Source organism: Salvelinus sp. IW2-2015, linkage group LG18, assembly GCF_002910315.2.
Source record: "Salvelinus sp. IW2-2015 linkage group LG18, ASM291031v2, whole genome shotgun sequence".
Taxonomy (NCBI): Eukaryota; Metazoa; Chordata; class Actinopteri; order Salmoniformes; family Salmonidae; genus Salvelinus; species Salvelinus sp. IW2-2015.
The window spans coordinates 60,467,687-60,479,984 of NC_036858.1; the positions used below are offsets into that span (position 1 = coordinate 60,467,687).

At 42.7% G+C, this 12,298-nt stretch overlaps 1 protein-coding gene across 2 annotated transcripts in view; it reads right to left on the reverse strand.

Moving 5' to 3' along the window:
* The window catches only part of macrod2 (mono-ADP ribosylhydrolase 2), a 1,308,647-nt gene that overhangs the window by 67,127 nt on the left and 1,229,222 nt on the right, over positions 1-12,298 (reverse strand). For both annotated transcript variants that reach the window (XM_024007574.2, XM_070448731.1), the window contains exon 10: positions 4,750-4,800. In XM_024007574.2, coding sequence (XP_023863342.2) covers positions 4,750-4,800 — 51 coding nt within the window. The remainder of the gene's footprint in view (positions 1-4,749; positions 4,801-12,298) is intronic.

Sequence of the window (12,298 nt, forward strand, 5' to 3'; positions counted from 1 at the left end):
GGATAATGTCAGTGGGAGTGTGGTTGATACAGTAGATATTTGGAGCTGATGGGAGCATTTGGCTATGGTAGATGAGATATTTAAGCAATAAGGCCCAAGGGGGTGTGGTATATGGCCAATTTATACAACGAGTGGGTCTAATCCTGGTTGGTTCAAACCGCATTCCAGCCGGTGTCTATTCCACAAGTTACCACCAGCTAAATCTATGACGTTAAAATCTATGACGTTAAAAATGTACTTGTTCCATCTGGCTGAGCAATCCACTGTCTCATCAGCCCAGCCACGCAATTTATAAACTTGATTTCCACTATAAAAAGTATCTAGACATTATCTCACATTTCTTTTAGACTAACATTTGGTTTTCAACAGCGGAGATTTGTATGCACCTTGTTGTCTATCTCTCCGACATTTGCAACATTGTTTCAATATTCAAATTCGATCTCCAGCTGTCCAATAGTAACGTGTCGGGAGTCGGGACAAGACAGACAGGCAGAGTTTCTCAGCCAGTCAAAATCATGAATCATGTAAACTGAAAAGTGCAGCTAGTTTGCAGTCTTTCCAGCTTCAGTTTGAAGTGATTGTGTTAGCTGTGTAGTTGGCTAGTTCCTCTGAGTGTTCTGACGAGTGAGCACATTTTCTATGCCAGGTGAAATCACGCCTCAGTAGCTCATTGTTATGGATGTATCCAAATAAATGTCACTAGAAAACAGCTTAAACAAATGCAAATGCAGCTACTTTGTTGTTATTCTGGCTGCACTTTTTGACGTGACTGTAAGTTAGCAGTAGTTGGCTAGCTAGCAAGCAAGGGATAAGAACGTTGCCAGCCAGTATGCAATGGAACATTTAGAACAAACGACTGGGTCACGTRCATAGAAACAGAACAAAAAGACTGAATGACTGGGTTGCGTCTCTAGAAACTAGAACGAACGAGCAGTCGGCTTGGGTAGCAACCCTAGATTTGTGTCGGGACTACATCTTGGAAGGACGACGCAACACGGGGTGCCTGGATACAGTCCTTAGCCATGGTATATTTGCCATATACACAAACCCCCGAGGTGCCTTATTGCTATTAAAAATTGGTTACCAACTTAATTAGGGCAGTAAAAAGTAATGTTTTGTCATCCTGTGGTATACAGTATGATATACCACGGCTGTCAGCCAATTAGCATTCAGGGCTCAAACCACCCAGTTTATGAAAGGAAACAAATAGAAAACATCCCTCAGATAATGTTAACTATGAGGTACAATCTCTATGATATACTCATTTTGTGCCTCATGGATCACTCTGTATCACATTTTACTATGCTTATAAAATTGCCCTTTATGTTCACGTTATAAAGGAATCCTATTGGAAACATAATCGGTAAATAATGTGGGTGAATGTAAAGAATGTAAAGGTTTAAAAGTGTTTGGGTGGATAGATGGAATAGCACACAGTTCACCCCACATCTAAAAGTGTTTGGTGGATAGATGGATAGCACACAGTTCACCCACATCTAAAAGTGTTTGGGTGGATAGATGGATAGCACACAGTTCACCCCACATCTAAAAGTGTTTGGGTGGATAGATGGATTAGCACACAGTTCACCCACATCTAAAGTGTTTATAGAATAGGTGGATAGAATGGATAGCACACAGTTCACCCCACATCTAAAAGTGTTTGGGGATAGATGGATAGCACACAGTCACCCCCACATCTAAAAGTGTTTGGGTGGATAGATGGATAGACACAGTCACCCCACATCTAAAAGTGTTGGGTGGATAGAAGGATAGCACATGGTTGGGGGCCACACTAGGTTGGTGGATAGATGGCACATGGTGGGGGCCACATCAAAAGTGTTTGGTGGGATAGATGGATAGCACATGGTTGGGGGCCCACATTTAAAAGTGTTTGGGTGGATAGAGATAGACACAGTTGGGGGCCCACATCTAAAAGTGTTTGGGTGGATAGAAGGATAGCATATGGTTGGGGGCCCACATCTAAAAGTGTTTGGGTGGATAGAAGGATAGCACATGGTTGGGGGCCCACATCTAAAAGTGTTTGGGTGGATAGAAGGATAAGCACATGGTTGGGGGCCCACATCTAAAAGTGTTTGGGTGGATAGAAGGATAGCACATGGTTGGGGGCCCACATCTAAAAGTGTTTGGGTGGATAGAAGGATAGCACACAGTTGGGGGCCCACATCTAAAAGTGTTTGGGTGAATTGAAGGATAGCACATGGTTGGTGGCACACATCTCACTACAATATAATCTAAAAACACTTCCTGAGACAGACAATAAAACCAAAAGTCACTCTCACTCTATGCTTAGTTGGCTGCACATGTAGTGGACGGTGTTCACGAGATCTACAAGTCAACTACTGTAGAGGTGGTAGTAGCACTGGTTTGATTGGTTGCATGACAACAACAGACAGGATATACAAAGTAAGTTCAGAGCTCTAGAGCTTATATAGGCCTGGACCGGTATTCAATGATAGACTTCATGAAGCAACTTACCAGAAGTTCACATATACCACATTTGCTGTAAACTTTCTCTTCCCTCTCAAATACATACAGCAAGCACTTCTCTATCTGTAGAGGCAGCATCTGTTCATACCAGATAAACTACAGTGCCTTTGGAAAGTGTTCAGACCCCTTTCCTTTTCCCACATTTTGTTACGTTACAGCCTTATTCTAAAATGGATTAAATATGATTTTTTTTTCAGTAATCTACACACAATACCCCCTAATAACAAAGCGAAAACAGGTTTTTACCTTATTTACATAAGTATTCACACTTTGCTACGAGACTCGAAATTGAGCTCAGGTGCATCCATCATTGATCATCCTTGTGATGTTTKTACAAGTTGATTGGAGTCCAACTGTGGTAAATTCAATTGATTTGACATGATTTGGAAAGGCACATGCCTGTCTATATAAGGTCCTMCAGTTGACAGTGCATGTCAGAGCAAAAATCAAGCCATGAGGTTGAAGGCATTGTCTGTAGAGCTCCGAGACAGGATTGTGTCGAGGCACAGATCTGGGGAAGGGTACCAAAAAATGTCTGCAGCATTGGAGGTCCCCAAGAACACAGTGGCCTCCATCATTCTTAAATGGAAGAAGTTTGGAACCACCAACTCTTCCTAGAGCTGGCCACCCGGCCAAACTGAGCAATCGTGGGAGAAGAGCCTTGGTCAGGGAGGTGACCAAGGACCCGATGGTCACTCTGACAGAGCTCCAGAGTTCCTCTGTGGAGATGGGAGAACCTTCCAGAAGGACAATAATCTCTGCAGCACTGCGAAAATCAGGCCTTTATGGTAGAGTGGCCAGACGGAAGCCAATCCTCAGTAAAAAGGCACATGACAGCCCGCTTGGAGTTTGCCAAAAGGCACCTAAAGACTCTCAGACCATGACAAGAAAGATTCTCTAGTCTGATGAAACCAAGATTGAACTCTTTGGCATGAATGTCAAGCGTCAAGTCCTGGTTAAACCTGGCACGGTGGTGGCAAAGTCATGCTGTAGGGATGTTTTTCAGCGGCAGGGACTGGGAGATTAGTCAGAATCGAGGGAAAGATGAACAGAGTAAAGTACAGAGAGATCCTTGATGAAAACCTGCTCCAGAGTGCTCAGGACCTCAGACTGGGGCAAAGTTTCACCTTCCAACAGAACAACAGCCAAGACAACGCAGGAGTGGTTTCGGGACAAGTCTATGAAGGTCCTTGAGTGGCCCAGCCAGAGCCCGGACTTGAACCCGATCGAACATCTCTGGAGAGACCTGAAAATAGCTTTGCAGTGACGCTCCCCATCTAACCGGACAAAGTTTGAGAGGATCTGCAGAGAAGAATGGGAGAAACTCCCCAAATACAGGTGTGCCAAGCTTGTAGCGACATACCAAAGAAGACTCAAGGCTGTAATCACTGCCAAAGGTGCTTCAACAAAGTACTGAGTAAACAGTCRGAATACTTACAGTATGTAAATGTGATATTTCAGTTGTTGTTTTATACATTTGCAAATATTTCTAAAAACCTGTTTTTGCTTTGTCATTATTGGGTATTGTATGTAGATTGATGAGGGACAAAAAACTATTTAATACATTTCAGAATAAGGCTGTAACATAACAAAATGTGAATACTTTTCAAATGCACTGTATTTGACAGAATCTAGAACCATTTTGGTTTCCACGTAGAACCCTCTATGGAACCAAACGGATTCTACCTGGAACCAATAACTGTTCTCCTATGGGGACAGCCGAAGGACCCTTTTAGGTTCTAGATAGCACCTTTTTTCCTGAAAGTGTACCTGGTATTTTTACCACTGATTTTGTCACTGCCGGAATTGTGTCTGAACATTCCATTTTGTGACAGACACAATTTCCCACCCCTTACCTACCCGCACCTTGAATGTATCAAATAAATGTGTTAGGATTTTCACAGGTTTACTTGTGAAGCGTTATACCTGCTCTCTCTCTCTCTCTCTCTCTCTCTCTCTCTCTGAAACTGTTTGAAAAGCAATCACTCTTTAATTATGCTAACATTTCAGAATTCTAACCTTAGTCAGAGTACTGAAAATTCATATATAGATGTAAACGCGCTGACATAGGTCAAAAGGCTAAAAGTGGTATTTTCCAACCATAGTGTGCGTGTGTTTCCTTGACTTTTTATTACTGTTTCATATCTCCAACACGTGCACATATAACCTACACTCAATGTGTAATTGCATCTCACGTCAAGGTGAAAAAAACAGAACTCTGAAACCGTCATGGCCACTAACCTCCTGTCTTCTGTCCATCCTCAGTGTCCTCTTCTGTAGTCACACCGTTATCTGGTGAAGAAAACAAGAGAGAGAAAATCAGACCCTGCAATTTCACAAACCACTATCTACTGATACTGCAGTGTAGTAGTGTCATACTGGGTTAGGCCTATCACTGGGTAGTTACAGTACTGATGACCAAGGACTGCAGCATTTACACACCAAAAAACAATGGTTCTAAATAATACCAGAGAGGGGTTATTTGGTTGGTAACTATAGCGGAACTCTTTTTGGTGCTAAATAAAAAAACATTTTATGTAAAGAACCATGGTCATAAAGTTCTAAATGGAACCTGTATGGTGCTATAAATAACCCTTTCCTAAGGTTCTATAAAGCACCATAAAAGAAAGTTAGATATAGCACAAAAATGGTTCCGCTATGGTTACAACCCTTTTGGGGCTATATAGAACCTTTTTTATGGTTCTTTATATAACATTTATCGAGAAAGGTTCTTTATAGCACCATACAGGTTCCATTTAGAACTTTATGACCATGGTTCTTTACATAAAATGTTTTTTTATTTAGCACCAAAAAGAGTTCCGCTCTCAATCTCAAAAGTTATTTGTTGATCCTTTAGAACCCATGTGTCAAACTCATTCCACAGAGGGCTGAGTGTGGGTTCTCCCTTGGACTTGATTGATAATTAAGGTAATTGATTAGTAAAGAACTCCCCTCACCTGGTTGTCTAGCTCTTAATTGAAAGGAAAAAACAGAAAACAGCAGACATGAGGTCCTCCATGGAATCAGTTTGACACCCATAAATAAAATTCCATAGCTGTTAAAGTGTTAACTGAATCAAGTGAGATACCTCTGGAACAGCTGGGGGACCCTGAGGAGAGAATTCAGAACCACCGAACGATAAAAATCAACCGCTCTTAATTGACACAACGTGAACTGCAAAGAACCATTGAAGAGCTCAAAGGGTTCTTTGAGTCATTATGGTTCCACATAGAACCATCAGCCTTCCCAAAGAACCCTTGAGGATCACTGAGAATAAGGCTCATGGGGACATTTACACACAGATGGAACCCTTGAGAAGTAGGAAAGGAATTTAATCACATTGGACTCAATATTCAAAAGGCACTCGCACATCTGATCTACCTTTGTTGCAGGTGCATGGTAATAATTGAATAAGATGAGAAAAAAGAAGAAACCTGCACACTGCTCTTGCTAGTATCACTGCTCTTTATTAAACTGTACGTACCGGCTTCAAGGCCTTCGTCAGAGCTCACATTGGACTAAAATAGTCTCCCATTGACATTTATAAATGATGTATGCCAACGTCCTCTCTCTCCCTCTTTCCCTCTCTCTTCCTCTCCATCTCTCTCGCTCTCCCTCTTTCCCTCTCTCTTTCTCTCCATCTCCCTCTTCCTTGCTCTCTCTCTCTCTCTCTCTCTCTCATCCAGTGGCAACATTCACAGGTTTTACATATTATTTTGGCATTAATACATGTCACATATCAGTTTGCAAACAATATAAAAAAATATTAATTGAGTTAATAAAGTTCCATACAAACATGGTCTCTTTTTTGCTTTCTTGCGTAAGGCAGCTCCAAAATGCAGGTGTTTCAGCCTAGCTCAGTGCTTTCTGTTGTGGTGGGGCAGCCAGCGGAAAATACACAGCGTACGGGTTGGTAATGTTCTCTAGTTGCGCCGTGACTGGCTCAGTGTTCTGTCACTCATGGGGACACTACGTCACCGCAAAATCTATAGCTCGAAAATTCAAGCCCCGTGTGTGCTGCCATAGAGTTACATTAGAAGTGCCCATCCAGCTTCACTTGGCTCATCGCGCTCTAGCGGGCTGGGCACCTGCAGARTGACTTCATCATCATGAATCACTTCGACAATCTACTGGCAAATCCTTTTCAATCCTTGTCATATGAAGATACATTTTTGATAAAATGTATCGGTGCTCATCGGCCATTGGACATAAACATTACACAACATGTTGAAAATCACAAATTCAACAATGAGTGTTTTGGAAGGAATCAGTGGCTAACCGTAAGCGTTGCAAAACACCTTGATCATTGGCCATGCTGTCAATCCAACTGGAAACTCGGGAACTGGGAAATCTCAGACTCTGAAAAAAACGAGCTCCGACTGGGAAAATAAGTTTTGAACAGTCATCCAACTCAGAATTCCAAGTCGGGAACTCGGGCCTCTTTCTAGAGCTCCGACCTGAAGATCATTGTCATGATTCAACCTTGTTTTTTCCCGAGTTCCCAGTTCTCTTGAAAGCCCCATAAATCCAGAGAATGCCAGACTTTGGTGACAAAGTTTGATGACAAAATTTGCCCTCAAGGACCGACGCACAGCACAACAAGGTGATTCCAAAAATGTATTGTATGCTTCTGCATAAATTATGTATAATGCCAGGGAGATATGTATACTGTAGCTAAAAAAAGTAATACTATGTTGTGTAGTAAGCTGTTAGTAGCCCATGACACGGATTACATGAAGTCTCTCACATTCCCACAAAACACTTGAATTTCAGCCAGTGTGAGCCCTTCATATTTTCAATGTCGCAAATACCTCAAGGAGAGCCGCTCCTTTCATTTCTCTGTTCCATCTACAGTATGAGGTATTGTACACAATGTAAACCTGAGGGGATGGTTCAGTGTGAAGGGTTAGACAGGAGTAGGGAGTGTCTTCAGAGTGATACGTGGAGTAGAGAGTAGAGTAAGCCCTAGGCAGAGCCATTGCGATGCATGCCCACTCCTGTGGCTGAACTAATGCACTCACGCACACACGCGGACCACGCACCCACACCCACAGATCGTGCAGGGCTCAAAAGCACACTAGCACACTTTACAACCATTGCCACGACTCTGTGTGTGTGTGTGTGTGTGTGTGTGTGTGTGTGTGTGTGTGTGTGTGTGTGTGTGTGTGTGTGTGTGTGTGTGTGTGTGTGTGTGTGTGTGTGTGTGTGTGTGTGTGTGTGTGTGTGTGTGTGTGTGAGTGCTCCCTCTTGGTCAGGCAACAGGCTTTTCTTTTGTATAACACTGAATGAACGAGTACAATACATGTATCTAACCCAGGAAACAGTGAGTGGCCCTCTGACAGCCTACAGTCCTTGCGTTACTGGAAGCCCCTGTTCCTTTTTGAAGGATGGTGGCGGTCTCACTCCTACAATTTGTTTGATTTGATTGGATAGAGCAATCTTGCTGCTGTGATTGCACGTTGTGGTATTTCGCCTAACAGATATCCCACTGGGCACAGATGTCAATTCAACATCTATTCCACGTTGGTTCAATGTCATTTCATTGAAATGATATGGAAACAACGTTGATTCAACCAGTGTGTGCCCAGTGGGATGGGAGTTTATCAATGTTTGATTTGTTTTCCAATCCTTTGTGGGTCTGTGTGATCTGTGGGAAATATGTGTCTCTAATGTGTTCATACACTTTTTTCGCAGGAGGTTAGAAAGTGCAGCTTAGTTTCTACCTCTACCTTTTGTGGGCCAGGTCTGCCTACGGCGGCCTCTCTCAATAGCAATGCTATGCTCACTGAGTCTGTACATAGTCAAGGATTTTATTAATTTTGGATCAGTCACTGTGGTCAAATATAGCAGATAGCATTCTAGTTTTTCTGTGTTTTGCTTGATTTTTTACAGTGAGTCTTTAGTTTTCTCATAATTTGGTTGGGTCTAATTGTGTTGCTGTCCTGGGGCTCTGTGGGGTCTGTTTGTGTTTGGGAACAGAGCCCCAGAACCAGCTGGCTGAGGGGACTCTTCTCTAGGTCTCTCAGCAGGTTAGGGCTTTGTGGTGGAATGTGTGGTTATCACTTACTTTAAGGTGGTTGTAGAATTTAACAGTTATTTTCTGGATTTTGATAATTAGCGGGTATAGTCCTAATTCTGCTCTGCATGCATTGTTTGGAGTTTTGCTTTGTACATGAAGGATATTTCATGGGTTTGTCAATTGGGTTTGTCCCATTTTGTGAATTATTGGTTGATGAGTGGACCCCAGACCTCTCTCTCTCTCTCTCTCTCTCTCTCTCTCTCTCTCCCTCTCTCCCCCCCTCCCTGCATCCCTGCATCCCTGCATCCCTGCATCCCACATTTTCTTCCTCCACTGGTGTTTTCCTCAGGGCTCCCCCATTTTGTGGATCTAGTCAGCGGAAAAGTTAACTGTCTCAAGGCCTTACCTAAAACTACAGTAATCATGGAGTTTGAGATATTAGTACCACAGGCCTGGCTGTGGCAGACATGTGGGACGAGAAGGCCATGGATGGGGCAACCTGGACTAGATGTAAATTAGTAAAAGTAAATCTGTCTCCCTCCATTTTGTATGATATGTTACATTTCGTATGGTATGTATTAGTGTTGTCACAATACAAGAATTTTGACTTCAAAACCGATACCAGGTTCAGTATCTGTTAGTTGAGAATGATCTGTTAATTGAATGATTAGAATATTCCGCCCTGAAACATATAATTATATAACATATAATTGATTAGAATGTATAAAATCATAATCAATAAATGTGTAGTCCTAGTCAGAATTAGGGTAAAACAATATGTCTTTATGGTATTTTAAACACAGACTGTCTGAGCTCGGTGCCGACCTGACTAGAGATTTGGGAGAGAACGGGGAGTACGGCTCAAGGACAAGGTCTCCCTAATCTCTGTCGGCTGGGTAGTGAGACAGTGTGTGCGTAGCAGGACATTGTGTGCGTCTGTTTGTGTGTACGTGTGTGCCATTGGTTGTGTGACTGTGTGTGCGTGGGAAGTCAGTATAAAATGAATTGTTTTGTATTCTTGACTTCAGAACGTTCCCGTGAATAAACCTTTTTGACTATTTTAGCTGGGTCTGTTTCATTCGACCAGGATCTTACAAATTCTGGTTTGCAGACTGAGTAATATAATTAAATTGGATTATCTACCTTGAGAACATAATTCTCTTGACAGTATCACAATACTCGATACCATCACAATACTAGATACCAAAACGATACCAGAACGATACCATGAATTCGAATTAGTCACAGAATGGCACTTGATCCAGACAGATCTTTTGAGTTCAATATCATGTTTTTTTTAACCAATCTAACTACATAACAACATAATGGTAATCATTTATTTGAATGGAAAGTCTCTATTGATAAACTGGGTGAATCAAGATGTAGCCTAGCCCTATTCACAATACAGGTGAATGCATATTCAATAGGAGTGTGTGCATGCATTGAGTTATTAAGCTTGTTTTCTGTGATTTCATGAGGCTACAGATGYAAAAKAWWWTMTAGCTTTCATTTGGGACTTATTTTATTGTACTGATCAACAACATTTGCATAGAAGAAGCAATTCTTCTTTTATAAAAGTGTGTTTCTTTGAGACCCATGCCCTCATTCACACACAAAGTCCTTTCAAGGCTGAAGCAAAGATGATCTTGTCTGGGAGAGATGCGATGTGGGTGAGATGAATCGAACGAATAAAGTTTTTGGTGACAATCAGCAATATGTTGCATTATGGTTTGCATATTATCAGAAATAAGGTACTAGGGTTGTGAACTGATTTTGGCTTCAGCTGTGAGCTAGCAAGGAAACTTGGCCTACAAAGCTAGAAGCTAGCGGTATCTTCTTGCATTGTAATGTTCTAGCCTGTACTGTTTTAGGAACAGTAATTAGCAGTTTCAACATCTCTACATGCTGTGTTGCATTATTCAAGTGTGTTAACTTCTGTGCAGCATAAGTGGATATGCAGCCCAGACTCCCAGTGAGTAGTGGTTCCTAATGGCAGGCTAGATCTAGCAATGAGGAAGTGGAGCAGGCATGGTGCTATAATGGTACATCGGCAGCGCTGATAGACAGACTTGATTCTCTCTCAATCAGTAGACGACATGAAACACATTTGACAGAAGCACCACAACATTTACTATTACCGGAGGGAGGGGGCATAGGAGGCTCAAGGCCCTCACCTAAAGCTACTGTAATGGTGGCATTATAGAATTGCAGGCAGTGGCAGCTACGTGGGTTGAACCCAGGAGAAGATGGTGGTGGATAGGGGCCATAGGAAGGGAAGAGGGGGTAGTAAGGAAGGAAGGGTGGAAGAGATGGTAAGAGGAGGGTGTTCTCAAGGCCCTCACCTAAAGCTACTGTAATAGTGGTGTAAGTGAACTACCACAGGCATGGCAGACATGTGGCAGCCACTCTCCTTCACAGATCATTTCAGCCATGTGGCCTTGTACGGGGTATGGGAGGAGGGGGTTGATGGGGAGGAAGGAGGGAGAAAGGGGGAGGGGATAGAGGACTGGGGATGTGAATTTTAGTAAGGCAATTGAGGTGCTGGAATAGACTGTTCATGCCAATAAACCATCTAGGTATAGTTAGCACTGAGGGATGGGTTCACCTCTCATCGTACCAGTTAAAGGTGCAATCTGCAGTTGAAACAATAACAAAGCATTRGCCACTGTTTCGGTAAAAAGCTGAGGGATGGGGGTGAGGAAACGTAATCACTCTCAAATTTTGTGACAGAGCAAGGACMGACATTCCATTATATCAAAACTGGAGTAAAACAAACATATATTTTGGGTTCTGATGGGGTACAACAGTTAAACTGAGCTAATGAGGCATTTTTAAGTTATATTCTTCAAGAATGAATATATAACATTTATTTTTAAGTCCAAAAATGGATGTAGCAACTGCAGATTGCCCCTTTTTAATGTCACTCACAAATTGTACAGGTTGCTCAGCAACAACTATCTGGGACTGGGAAACCATCAAAGGCAGAAGGTACATTCCAGGTATGAATATAATTATTGTATCCTGTCTCGTGTGACATTTCAGARGATAGTGAAAACATTTTCTTCTTGATCTAAACATAATGCATGGCACTCAGTATATGGTAGCTACAACACAGTTACTACCCACTGCCAAATATAACTAAGAGAGATGGGAGCATCCCAGATGGCACCCTATTCCCTATATAGTGCACTACTTTTGACCAGAGCCCTACAGGTGGTATGGTCGCTGGTCAAAAGTAGTGCACTATAAGGGAATAGGGTGCCATCTGGGATGCAACCAAAAGGCCTGAGCCAGCATCCCGCCACTGGCACTGTGATCAGTAACACACGATGACACAGTCATTCATAGTCTGATGAAACACACGCACGCACGCACACAACCACACACACACACACACACACACACACACACATCCTCCCGACTTCCACACACACAGACACCACACAGGCTCAATTTGCACTCCCTCTCGGTGGTCCTGCTTCCCGCATCCCCCCTCCTCCCCCCCGTCCCCTTCCACCACATAGAGAAACCCAGGCAGTCTCATCACAATAAACACAGTTTGCTGCGTTTCCCACAAATTACAGTCTTTGGTGCCCACAAACACTGGCAGAGAGAAGCTTCCTATTAGAACCAGTAGGGGTTCTCATGTCTCATGTAGTGTAAAGACGAACCATGTCATTACAAGTAAAGTGCCATGTAAATAAAGTAGCAATTGGAAAGTAAGGGAAACATTGTGAGAGAGAGGGGGGGAGAGAAAGAGCGAGGGAGGGG